Below are 12629 nucleotides of genomic sequence, written 5' to 3'. Positions count from 1 at the left end.
AGAAACAAAGATAAGAATTACAGCAGAAATAATGCAAGCCAGAAGACACTGGAGCAAAATCTTCAAGGGACAGAAAAAAAACTGTCAACTTATAATTTGAAAATATCTTTCAATAACAGATGTGACAATGGGAAAAGAGTTTTTTCAATAAATGGTGCAGGAATAACTAGAGATTAACATGCAAAAGAATGAAGTCGGACGCTTACTTCACGCCATATACAAAAACAAATTCAAAATGGATCGAAGACCTAAACATAATAGCTGAAACTACAAAATTCTTGGGAGAAAACATAGGGATACATCTTCATGACTTTGGATTTGGCAATGGTTTCTTAGCACAAAGCAACTATAAAAATAAATAAATAAATAAATAAATAAATAAATAAATAAATAAACAAACTGAACTTCCTCAAAATTAAAACTCTTCTGTACCAAAGGACACTATCAAGAAAGTGAAAACACAATCCACAGAATGGCGGAAGATATTTGCGAATCATATATCAGATAAAGGTCTAGTATCCCGAATATATAAAGAGCTCTTTCAACTCAACAACAAAAAGACAACCCAAATAAAAAGTGGGCAAAGGGGTTGTATGATAGACATTTCTCCAAAGATACACACATAGCCAGAAAGTTCACCAAAGCATGCTTGACATCATTAGTTATTAGGGAAATGCAAACCAAACCACAATGAGATTCCACTTCACATGCACTAGAACGGAGATATATATATATATGTAGGTATGTACCCAGGAGAATTAAAAATAGGTGTTCAAACAAAAATCTGTACATACGCACATTCATAGCAGCGTTATTCACAATAGCAAAAGGTAGAAACACAAATGTATATCAATGGATGAATGGGTAAAGAAAACGTGGTGTATCAATGCAACAGAATATTATTCGGCCATAAACAGTAAGGTCTGAAGCTCCGATACGTGCTACAACATGGATGAGCCTTGAAAACATTATGCTAAATGAAAGAAGCCAGACACAAAAGGCCACATATTGCGTGATTACATTTGTATGAAAATTTCAGACTAAGCAAATCCATAGGGACAGGAAGTTGATTAGTGGTCGGTTGCCAGGGGCTTGGGAGAGTGGGTGAATGGGGAGTGTCAGCTTAATGGATCCAAGATTTCCTTTTGGAGTGATGAAAATGTTCTGGAACTAGACAGCGGTAGTGATGGTACAACACTGTGAATATACTGTCACTGAAATGTACACTTAAAAATGGTTAAAATGGTGAATTTTGTTATGTGAACTTCGCCACAATAAAAAAGCAATTACCGTAAGTCTGTTCTTTTATTCATCTATCAAACATTTATTGAACAATTCCAGACCAGCTTTATTCTGGATGCAGGGAATACAGAGAACAATCAGATATGGTCTTGGCTTTTGAGGAGTTCACGGGCTGGTAGGGGAGGAAGAACATTCTGCAAACAATTAAGTTGAATTAAGTGTTCAAGTTTCTCTGACATCAGAGTGCATACGTAAACTGGGGGTGCAGAGAACAGCAACGGTAAGGTTAAGGCTCGAGTGCTGAGTAGGAGTTTGCTGGGTGGATGGCAGCAGCAAGTGCTTCCAGGCGGAGCGCGTGACCCGCGGCAGCTCAGAAAGCTGGGGTCCAAGAGCCACCAGTTTCCAGTAAACTAAACCATACGGCACATGTGTAGCAGTGTGGAGGATGGGCTTCAGGACACCGAGGTGACAGGTGGGTAACCAACTCAATCTGGTTGCAGTAGGTGATGCTAAGAAATGTTAGGGTAATGACATGTACCTCACTGAATGTGAGGGTCCAAGATTAGGCCACTTGGGGGGGGTGGACACTGCATGTCCCTAAGGTGGGTCTGCAGGACATTTTGTTCTCAGGACACATCAAACCAGAATTTACATCCCTCTTCCCCATCTGATGTATTCTATTTTTAATGATTTTTTTTTCATTTGAAACCTACTTCCCTTTTCCTTGGGCTTCCTCTGTTTTCCTGTTTGAAATATGTGTTACTATGGAAATGTCATGGCACAGTATACTGCCATTTACAAGTGAAGTGTAAAGAATTTTCGGAACATCTAGAAACACAAGTCTGTGGTTTAGGAATATAAACCCTAATGATGTGATAGCATTCACGCCTTTAAACACTGTGTCATAAATATAAACACACCCGGAAATTCGAGACAGCATAGAGGAGATAGTTAAGAACTTTATTAGGATTTATATGCCCAGATTTTAAAAATATATATGAGAAATATTAAAAACATAAAACCTAACACACTACTTGGAAAGAACATCTGGAAAAAATGAATGACAGAATGCCAGCATTTACTTACGAACACACACCTCTGGAAGGACCAGAGGGCCTGGACACAAGGAAACTTGGAAAAACCTTTGTCCTATTTCGATGCTATAAATACATTTCCTAAAAATTGCCTGTAAATCACCTGTTGGTAAATCTTATTTCTCAAATGTGAGGTTGACTGCTATTTTAAAGATATCTTAACAACGTCCGCGTTAATAAAGGCCATTACTACCAGTGGAGTAATGGAAAAAAACGCACGGGGCTGAGTGAAATTCAAGGTCCTTCATTATTATCCTGGCTCAGCCACCAGTTAGATGTGTGATTCAAGAAAAGTCACTCAACTTCCCTGGGCCAATTTCCTCATCTAAGCTGAGTTGTAATTCTGAATTTTCACTTATTAGGTTCTTAAAGCAAGGTACAGGAGGACTGGCCCACAGCCTGACATCCAGTTTCTTCTGAAAGGTACAACTTCACACCGAATCCTGGGGATGGTACAGCCACGGGCCAATTAACCACTGTTCTGTGTGTTTTGCCTCTTTAGACCCCACTTTCTCATTCCCACAATCACCCTATGGGAGCCCATTCTCAGTGGTCTCTCCACCTCTGGCCCTTTCCCTATGCCATGAAGCCGGGCAGCCTGAGGGTAAGGGCCCAACCCTCTGTGCCTCACGCAGGCCCAGACCTGAAGGAATTCATTAAATGAATGTTCACTGGATGTTCCTGGAGGAAGATGAGGCAGAGAAATGGGTCTGGTGAAATACCCTAGGGGTGAACTTTTGGCTGCTGTTTTCCACCATTCCTGAACCTTCCAAAATTTCCGCAATGGGGTAGAAATATAAACATACCACAAGCATTAAACCCTCCTTTTCCCGGCTTTCTGCCAATGCCCCGGCCTCCCATAAATAATGCAAACTTTGCCCAGTTCACCAGCGTTGGGAATAGGACACGGGGCACACATCTTTAACACAAACAGCCATTACAGTCTCTGCATGTGTGCTGCTTAAACAGCAATGACACCACGCATCTGTCTTCGTGGACCTAACACCTGCCATCTAGCCCCAGGCCAAGACCCCTGCCAACTGGCTTCAGAAAAGGCCATCTATCAACAGGGTTTAGGCACCATCTTGATTCATCTGCCATACAGGAAGTACAAAACACAACTATAAGAATTATTTGTCTTCTTGAGCAAAAACAGGTTTAGGCTTTATTAACTGGCAAGAGCTAGAAGGCAGTGGGTCAGGCTTTTTGGCGATCGTTGCCATATTACAGAGTAATTCAAGAGCCGTTAGGAAGACTAAGGCAGCAAAGGAAGTCGCTATCTATTGAGTCCTTTGCTACATGGGGGTCTTGTGCTGGGCGCCACCTACGGTATTTGAAGTAAGCCTCATATCTAATAATCACTATCGAACACGCTATATTCTTGCTCTTGCCTGTCTCCTCCACTTAAATGTGTGCTCAGGGGGAGGAACACTCTGTTGTCTCGTTCATTGCTACATCCTCAGTGTTTAGAACAGTGTCAGTTACACATAAGCAGTCAATAAATATTTGTTGAACCAACGGAACGAACAAATCTACAAGATAAGTGTTATGATCCTCCTTTTACAGCTGAGTCAACTGGAGTGCTCCAAGGGTGCAAAATGAGCTGCCCCAAGGCACGTGGTTCGTTAAGGAGCCAGTACTGACACCCACTCTTGCTCTTCTGTTCTTTCTACAGACCGGCACTTAGACTTTGAAGAACTATCTCAGCTTGACAGATCGACGTGTGCCTAAAAAAGATGTGCGTACTCATTTGAAACTTTGAAATTTTACCAAGAAGGTGGTATAATTGGCATTTCAATGATAAACATTTTGCTAGGGGTGCCTGGGGGGCACGGTGGTTAAGCGTCTGCCTTCGGCTCAGGGCGTGATCCCGGCGTTCTGGGATCGAGCCCCACATCAGGCTCCTCCGCTATGAGCCTGCTTCTTCCTCTCCCACTCCCCCTGCTTGTGTTCCCTCTCTCGCTGGCTGTCTCTATCTCTGTCAAATAAATAAATAAAATCTTTAAAAAATAAAAATAAAAAAAATAAACATTTTGCTAAAGCAACCACGAAGGACACATTTTCCCCAGATAACAACCATTTCATCTAGGGGTAGGCATTTTCTACGTCATTTCTCACTTTAAAATCCCGTAACATGATTACTCTTCAGACGTAAGCAAAAAGCGCAGCAATTCTGGATTCCATCAAAATAGCACTTGCAAACTTTAGTTTTGTAAGTTACCACAGTAAGATGACTAACGATATGCTGCGGAATTCTCAGTGTGGGATACCAAACAGTCCCATGTACATCCATGTTGCTCGAGTGTCCCAGTATGGGAGGAGGTAGGCTTGGCACATCAGAAGCCATTCCTATCCTCACAAAATTATATGGAAGGCTCAAGGAGCCTTCGGAGAATCAGCCGTAACAAAATCCATCTTGAGAATATTCCCTTTGTATGAAAGAACGCAAGAATGAGGTTAATTCTGCTTGGGAGAGCATTTTCACATCCTTTCCCATTGTCAGAATATACTTGATCCAGATGTGCTCTTTTATTTACCTGGGATTACATAACAGGAGCATGCCACTCATGGTAACCTCCCATATCGCTTTGGCTGGGTTTTTTGGCAGGCATTCTGGTCCGTTGGCTTCTCCTCTGCGGCAGGCCCTTTTCCCTTCTGTCCCACTCTCGCTACCAACGCAGTAGCACACAGCCTCCATGTCCACCCAGCCAGTTAACCGTTCACAGACCAAGCTAGCGGTTTGGCCTGTCTCCATTGCCACTTTTTGGTGCTACTGTTTTATTCTGATGATAAAAGTGGTAACACTTTGGAGAAATTTTTAAAAGAGAAGAAACAGAAATTAAGAAAACACTTATCACCGAACCACCCAGAGTTAGCGCACCCGTTCCGGTCATTTAAAAAAACATTTTTGGATTTACATATACCATTTTTGTGTACCACTCTTTTCCCTTAACGTTATAAGCATTTTGCCATGCTGTTTTAACTGTGCATAAACAGTAATTATAATGACTGCATAAGAGTCTATTGTACGGTCATACGGTAATTTATTTAACCAATTTTCTACTGTTGGACTTCTGGATTGTTAAGAATAAATTCTGCCCACATTTTAGACTATTTCTTTAGGACAGAGTCCCAGAAGTGGAATTAGAGGATCAGAAGATATAAACATGTTTAAAGCTCCTGACAGATACTGCCAAATTGCTTTTCAGAGAGCTCCTGCCAATTTATACTTCCAACATTCGCCAGCGTGTTTTTCTACCAATACAGATCTGTCTAAAGGATAATAAAATCTAAGTGGAACACACAGTCCTCAAGTTATTCATGCAGTTGGGAGAGGCTTCATGACGGCAGTGCAGAGGCCCATGGCAGGGGTCATACCTATTGCCGGGTACGCAATTAACAACGAGTTACTGTGAGCACGCGGAAGAGGAGTTCTCCCACAGTGAAGAGTAACAGAATTCGATTTCAGACTGTCAGATCTCAAGCCTGGGTCTGTTTCGTCCATTGCTGCACCCCAGCACACAGGACAGTGCCTGGCACATACAGTCGCTCGACAGAAATGTGTTGAATTAACACAGACTCTTCTTTCAAACGCATTTTTTTTCAGCAGCTGTAAGAGTTAGTCACTCCTGGATTCAAGGGAAACTTGACTGGCTGGATTATAAATACCCTTGTAAACATCTGTCCAATCCTGAGATTCTATTTCAATTTTAGAAAATCGGTTTAAATGAAGGTGACCCGATACAGCTCTCTTTAGAGAAAAAACAAGTAAACACATCTGAAAGGGTACACCCTGGGCACCAGCACGCAAAAAAGTGTAGCATTCAGTGCATGTTGTCACCTCCATAGTAGTCACTTCCATAGGTAAGAACTAAACTCGTTCAAATGCTGCCCGTGGCTGTGGCAATTTTGGACCCACCTTCAGTTCATTCTGTTACCGCTGGTTGCAACTCTGAACTATTTGCAGTATTGCCCAAACTGTTTCTGAGATATTATAAGGTGTAATATAAGTAGTAGTTTGTGTAATATCATTTTTTGCCGATATGGTTAAGATAAACTAGTCAATCATTCAGTTCTAGTTCATTCTCCTAGCACTGTAAAGATTCCCTTCAATATTCCACAATTTCTATATAATAAACTCAGACACCGCTGGATCAATGGGGCATTAACATTACTGTTGGAAAAGGATCAATCAACTATCATTTTATATACATACTCTATATACATTAGACCAGGGGTAGGCAAAATATGGTCCATGGGCCAAACCTGGCCCACCATCTGTTTTTCTCTGGTATATAAGCTAAGAAGTCTAAGAATGGCTTTTTACATTTTTAAGCAGTTGAACTAAATCAAAATAGAATTTTGTAACATGTGAAAATGATATGAAATTCAAATTCCAGTATCCATAAATAAAGTTTTATTAGGACACAGCCAAGTTCATCTGTTTCTGTATTAGCTAGGTCTGCTTTTGCAATAAATTGCTGAGCAGTTACAACACAGACTGTATGGCCCACAAATCCTAAGACAGTTCCCTTATAGAGAAAATTTGTTGGCCCCTTCAGTAGACCCAAGGGTCCTTGGAGGTATTGAAGTTTCCCACTACGGATTTTTTATTTCTAGATATTAATACTGGGAAAAGGGTGATGCAACTGGGACAGTATTTGCAAGGATCTGATAAGGCAGAGACTAGAGAAGATACATACATGAAGGTTGCCTTGGAAGTATGTAAAGCCCGGTAAAATCTGAGAGGTCTGATCTAACCAAGAAGCAGTTGGAGAATGCAGGGTTGTATATACGGTTCCAGCAGCAGAGGAACCTCTTGCCGATTGAGCCACATGGGACCCTGGTTAGACCCAATCCCAAGAAGCCTAGTGAGCCTAGCTGACAAGGTGGTCTGCAAACAGCAGGCTGGCTGAGCAGTGTATGTGACGCAGAGACAGACAGTTCCACAATAATAGGTCCCTCCTTTACTAGATGTCCTCAAGTCAGTTGGTACCCAGCTTGATCCAGGCATCTCCACTGGCAAATCTGAACTCTAAGAAATGCATCTGAAAGGAAGGCTCTGGAAAGCAGGTCCCAGGTACACATTCTTCCCAAACAATAACATTTCAGTGAGGATTCAGAGCCAGGGGCAGAATTCAGAAGACTGCAGAACTACCCATGTTTTCTGAAATCAAAAATTGGTGAATATTTTATTCTCCCTGTTTTTGCTCATTACCAGTGGAGCTGGTGGGAGTAAGGTAGGGAGGGGTGATGGGTACAGGAAAAATTAGATAAAATCACTGATGGGATGATCTGCCCTGGAAGGTGTCTCTTCTCCTGGACGTCCAGCTGTGGAATATAACATTCCATGTGGATTTTGCACCAGAATGGGATGGGGAGGGAGATCAGCCTGAAAGCCGATGATTCATTAACCGACTGTATGCGGAGCTTGAGAATTACCGTCAAGCTTTGCAGATGGCCAGCTCCCCTCCTGGTGTCCTACAGAGAGCCAGGCCTCATCGTCTACGTTTAGGTGGAGCTTACCCTGAGAGAATGGGATTGGGATGTTGTATTTCTGAAAAACTTTCATGACTCCTGAATACCAGAGATAACCAAATTGCTTCCTTAAGAAACTTGTAAAGCTAGTTGGGTCTGGGGAATGGAACCACTGGTGGCTAAGGGTGGGAGGGAGCTTCTTCTTCTTCCCAGTACGTCTCTTAGATAAAACAAAAACAAGAACCCATCCCTTCATGTTGTCCCACCCTGCTTCTTGAGGATAGGAAAGCAGCTTGGGGCCAATTTCCCTACTCAAGGCTAGAGGGCTGAAGTGGGAAGCTGGAAAAGGAATAGAAAATTAGAGTTGTAAGCTGAATGGAAAATTTTGACCAAAAGGGAGGGAGGTGTGATCCTGAACCAGAAAACAAAGCACCAGTATAACAGAGGAGAAAGAGCAAACTGGTAGAGAAGAAACAGGGGTGTGTAAGAAAAGCCAAGGACAGGAGCCTGGGGCATGATGATAGGTGGATTCTTGAGACTACAGGATCAGGACCTCAAGAAACCTGTGGGGTAGGTGGCAGTCCACGATGTAGTTCAGGGTAAATTTTGTGTCAGTGATAGAACAGATTTGATGGGCGGGCACATAGCGGTACTGTTTTATGAGAATTGTCCCGTCTGGGGATACTCCTAGGAGATCATGCTCTGGCCTGGGGCCTAGTGATTCTGAGCACCCACGTATGGGTAGTTTGCTGTGGGATGAGTGTTAGGGCAGAAATTTTACTTCCCCAAATCTGAGCCGTTTTAGGGTCTATTAACTTTTTTTTTTAAGATTTTATTTTTTTGAGAGAGAGAGAGAAAGCGAGAGAGCCCGAGCTGGGGGGAGGGGCAGGAGAGGGACAAGCAGACTCCCCACTGAGCAGGGAGCCCGATGCAGGGCTTGATCCCAGGACCCTGGGATCATGACCTGAGCCAAGGCAAACACTTAACCAACTGAGCCACCCAGGCATCCCAGTCTATTATCATTTCACTGGATATTTTCTGGGAAGCCTTGCAAATGGGCAATGGGCTTAGGTAGAGCCATAGTTTGTTTGGTTTGGTTTTAGTACTACCGACTGGTACTCAGCACATGATCTAAAGGAAAAAATTAAGTCCTTTTCATTACAGCTACTGGTAACAATTTGAATTCACATTCTTGATTACCTGCTTCTGGTTGCTGTGTCCAAACCCTGTCTGGGCCAACAATGCTTCTGGTACCCTACGCTCCAGCATGGTCTTGGTCCAGCATCTTTGGAATGCTCACTCCAGCCCTGTTCACAGGACAGGAGTAAGTCCAGAAATAAGCTCTCTCAGGTTGGAGGTGCTACTGTAGGATCCGGGCCCTGGCCAAGGAGCATACAATTTTCCAGCAATCACCACTGAGCCTAGCAAGGATCAAGACGAGGCTCGGCCACGAAGTTGCAATAGCCAGCTGTGGGGGATTTGTTCTGGAAATGCAGTGTCCCTGGAGGTAAGTGCTTGTGGGGAACCAGGGCATAATCTGATGCAGAAGACGTAATGGTCCTGAAGCAGAATGCCTACAAATGGCTAAGTAGGAAGAAGTCTGCAAGCTGTTGTTTGGTTTAAGAGTTCTTTTGCACATGACCTTTTATTTGTGGGATAAGGTCTAGGTTTCAGGGCGCTTCAAAACTGACAGGTATTAGCAGGGAACTTGTCATTTTTTGAAGGGGATACAGTGAAAGAATAGAACGAACAGAAAGAATATAACTATGTTGAATAAATAAGTGTTGGGCTTCTATCAACCAATATGGTTTACTAACTTACTAGTTAAGTAATAGGGACTGTCACACATAAAAATCCTTAGGTAAAACAGAGACATTGGCTAATCCCGTGAAATGCTGTTTGTTTGTTTGTTTCTTTTTGTTTCTTTCTTTCTGCTTTTTTGAATGCTGTTTCTAACCATCCCTCCCCTACACCTCCATCAGGCATTTCTGAGATATTTCCAGTCTAAGTGGCATTACTTGGAATCCACTTGAGAAAAGTTCCATTCCATAAATCCTGGCAGAGAGGCAGAAAGAGACAAAGGAGTCTAAACTTGCAGAACTTTTTTTGGTGGTGGTGGGGGTTGATGGGAAAACTAAATAATCAGTGAGTTATTATAAACCTATCCACAGATTCAGGGGAAGCAATTTATAAACTAATGGCATAGTTAGGGCAGAGGAGAGGAAGCAAATTATCCCAAATTGTTCCTCTTCTGCAACAAACACCATTACCTTTCTTCAGACTTTGCTATTTCAACCAGCAGCACCATCATTTTCCTATCGATGCAGTTTTGAAGCCTCATGCTATTCCACCTGCTTGGGAAGCTTTCCCTAATTTCCTAGCCTCCTGTCTCACCCTTCTTTATGGATCCAGTCAGGAATCATCTCATCTGTATGTCCACCCAGCCAGCCCTTGGTGATCTTGTTTTATACCTTCACACTGTCAATGCCCGGCAGTGTTCTAAAAACTGCAGGTGCTCAAAAACACCTGACAGTGTCGGCATTAGTTACTAAGAACAGGCCACGGCGTGGGAATCAGCACCGAGGCAGCAGACTCCCATAATTCAAGGTCTAGAGTATCACCTCGTCTTCCTCCTCATACATCACAGCTGGGCCTGAGTCCGCTGGCTTATATTTTCCAGAACCAAATCCTCCACTTCCAGCAGAGGGGACTACCCAAATGAGTGGGGGTCCAGAGCACAGGATTCATGAAACAAATCCAGCTCTTCTGTAAGAGATAGGTCTGTGAGAAGCTGAGGATAGGTGGCCAACCCCTGAGTACTGACGGGTTCCCACTGAGTCATTCGGGCTGGATATGCCCTTAGCACTGCTCACTAGGTCAGCATGCCACTGCCTTCTGTACCATACCTCAGGTCCTGCCTGTGAAGCGGGCTAGAACTGTAGGCCTTCTTTTGGGGTCCTCCCAGAATATGCCTTCCTGGGCACAGAAAGACTCCGGGAGGTCCTGTTCCCACCTTTCAGTGGTATGATCCCCTGAGGCAGAATGTTGGGAACACAGGAACAGGGCAGCCACAACAAGCTATGGTTTGGGCAGCAAGGAAATCCAAACTTGTTAAGCAAAAGAAAGCAAGAAACAAGCATGTACCAGAAGTCAACACCCAAGTAAGTTCCTCAAAATTGGAAGACGGCCCAGTAGTCCAGCAAGGGTAACTAGGAGGGTGGTAACATATGGGAAGGACCGGTAAAGACTGAAAATGGATGAGCCCCAAATGAAGGTGCCTAACTGTGAGGCAGCTTTCTAGCTTAGGCTCAACTCCCTCCCCTTCCTTTCACCAGGGGGGGAACCAATCCTGAGCTGCCCTGGTGGGAAGGCTTGTTGAGGATGAAGGCTGCAGAAGCTGGCTGGCAGGGTAGTGGTTTTGGGGATGGGATACCGACACAGGTATTTCCCCACCAGCTTCGCACTGGAGATGAGTCCACGTTTCAGAACTTATCTTTTTCCTTACACACGAGCTATTTTTCCTAGTTTCCTTTGAAAGATCAGAGTGAAAGTCAAATCTTCGAGGTTTAGATTCATCCTTCAAAATACCTGATATAACTTTTGCAGAAACTTTCCTCATATTCAAGTTTTCTTTCAAAATAAGTCTAACGGTTTCTTTATCTAAATTTAACTCTTCGGCCATCATCCTCACCGTCAACCGCCTGTTTGAACAAACCAAGTCCTTGACCTTCTGGATATTTTCATCTGTCCGGTGGGTGACTGGACGACCACTTCGGGCGTCATCTCGCACATCTTCCCGCCCTTCTTTAAACCTTTTGTGCCAGTCGAAAACTCGGGCCCTTGACATGACTTCATCCCCATAAGCTTCTTTTAAAAGGTGGTGGGTCTCACTTGCAGACTTATTCAATTTCACGCAAAATTTGATACTAATCCTTTGTTCTAGATAGCGGTCACCCATTCTGGCACTTAAACAACACGGGAAAGTAAAAAGACCTCAATTGTAAGGAGAAGAGAGTGGAACGAATCTCTATAGGGCTGCAGGTGTAATCATGTCGGTATTAATGATCCTCCAGAAGCCTCACCAAGGAAGAGTAATTGCTTTTCTGAGTTTTCGCCCCTCAGCTTCCGGTCGAGGCTAGGGAAGCCCGTCCTGAGAAGCTAATGGGGCCAAAGAGCAGCTGCAAAACTGGGGAAAATGAAATCTCCTACACGTCTCCGTTCAACTTGTGCACGCAGGTCTGCGGAGGGTGTGCAAATCCGTCAGCAAGGTCCTCCCGATTCCACGGCCCTTCAGAGTTTATGGCGATTTCTGCAATGGAGGCCTAAGTGGTGGCAACGTAAGCAAGCAAGGAGACATACACAGGTGATATAACGTGCAAGCTCGCCCCAGATCTGCGGAAACCCGCGCACGCCAAACCTACCGAAGGTGCGCCGGGCCCGCCTGCTCTAGAGTCCCGGGAGACACGTCCGCATGCGCACTGCCATCCCCTCGCGGGGTAGCTTGTGCGCAGGCGCACTGCAGCAGCCCGCGCCAGGCCTCGCCTCCACCTCGCCACACCCGGGCCGGCGCGCTTCTTTGCGCGTGCCCGCCAGCGGAGAAGTCGGCGGAAAGGAGGGGGCGGGGAAGGAAGGCTGAGGGAAGAGAGGGCACCCCCGGGCGCCAGGGTGCATTGTGGGAAGGAGGCGGCAGCGTCCCGGGCGGGCGGGAGGTGCACCAGCGGCAGCGGCGGCGGCGGCGGTAAATCCTCCCGGCCGCTCACAGCACTGTGGAGCCGCGTCCCCAGCCCGGCCTCGGACCGCGGCGCCCCTCCTGCC

At 44.6% G+C, this 12629-nt stretch overlaps 1 protein-coding gene across 1 annotated transcript; it reads right to left on the bottom strand.

The window, feature by feature from the left end:
- Window positions 1-2181: 2181 nt before the first annotated feature.
- GVQW3 (GVQW motif containing 3) lies at window positions 2182-12598 on the bottom strand. The gene has a single exon (XM_045816287.2). It carries the CDS (start codon window positions 11770-11772, stop codon window positions 11143-11145), a length of 630 nt encoding a protein of 209 aa, XP_045672243.2. The 5' UTR covers window positions 11773-12598; the 3' UTR covers window positions 2182-11142.
- Window positions 12599-12629: the final 31 nt, after the last annotated feature.

The sequence above is a fragment of the Ursus americanus genome, chromosome 16 (genome assembly GCF_024610735.1).
Source record: "Ursus americanus isolate L20-20 chromosome 16, mUrsAme1.1.p, whole genome shotgun sequence".
Classification (NCBI taxonomy): Eukaryota; Metazoa; Chordata; class Mammalia; order Carnivora; family Ursidae; genus Ursus; species Ursus americanus.
The sequence above is the reverse complement of the archived record's forward strand: the minus strand, read 5'-3'. Positions and strand labels throughout refer to the sequence as shown.

Excerpts from the sequence above, each read along its gene's own strand:
- GVQW3 (XM_045816287.2), bottom strand. The coding sequence starts at position 11,772 with ATGGGTGACCGCTATCTAGAACAAAGGATTAGTATCAAATTTTGCGTG.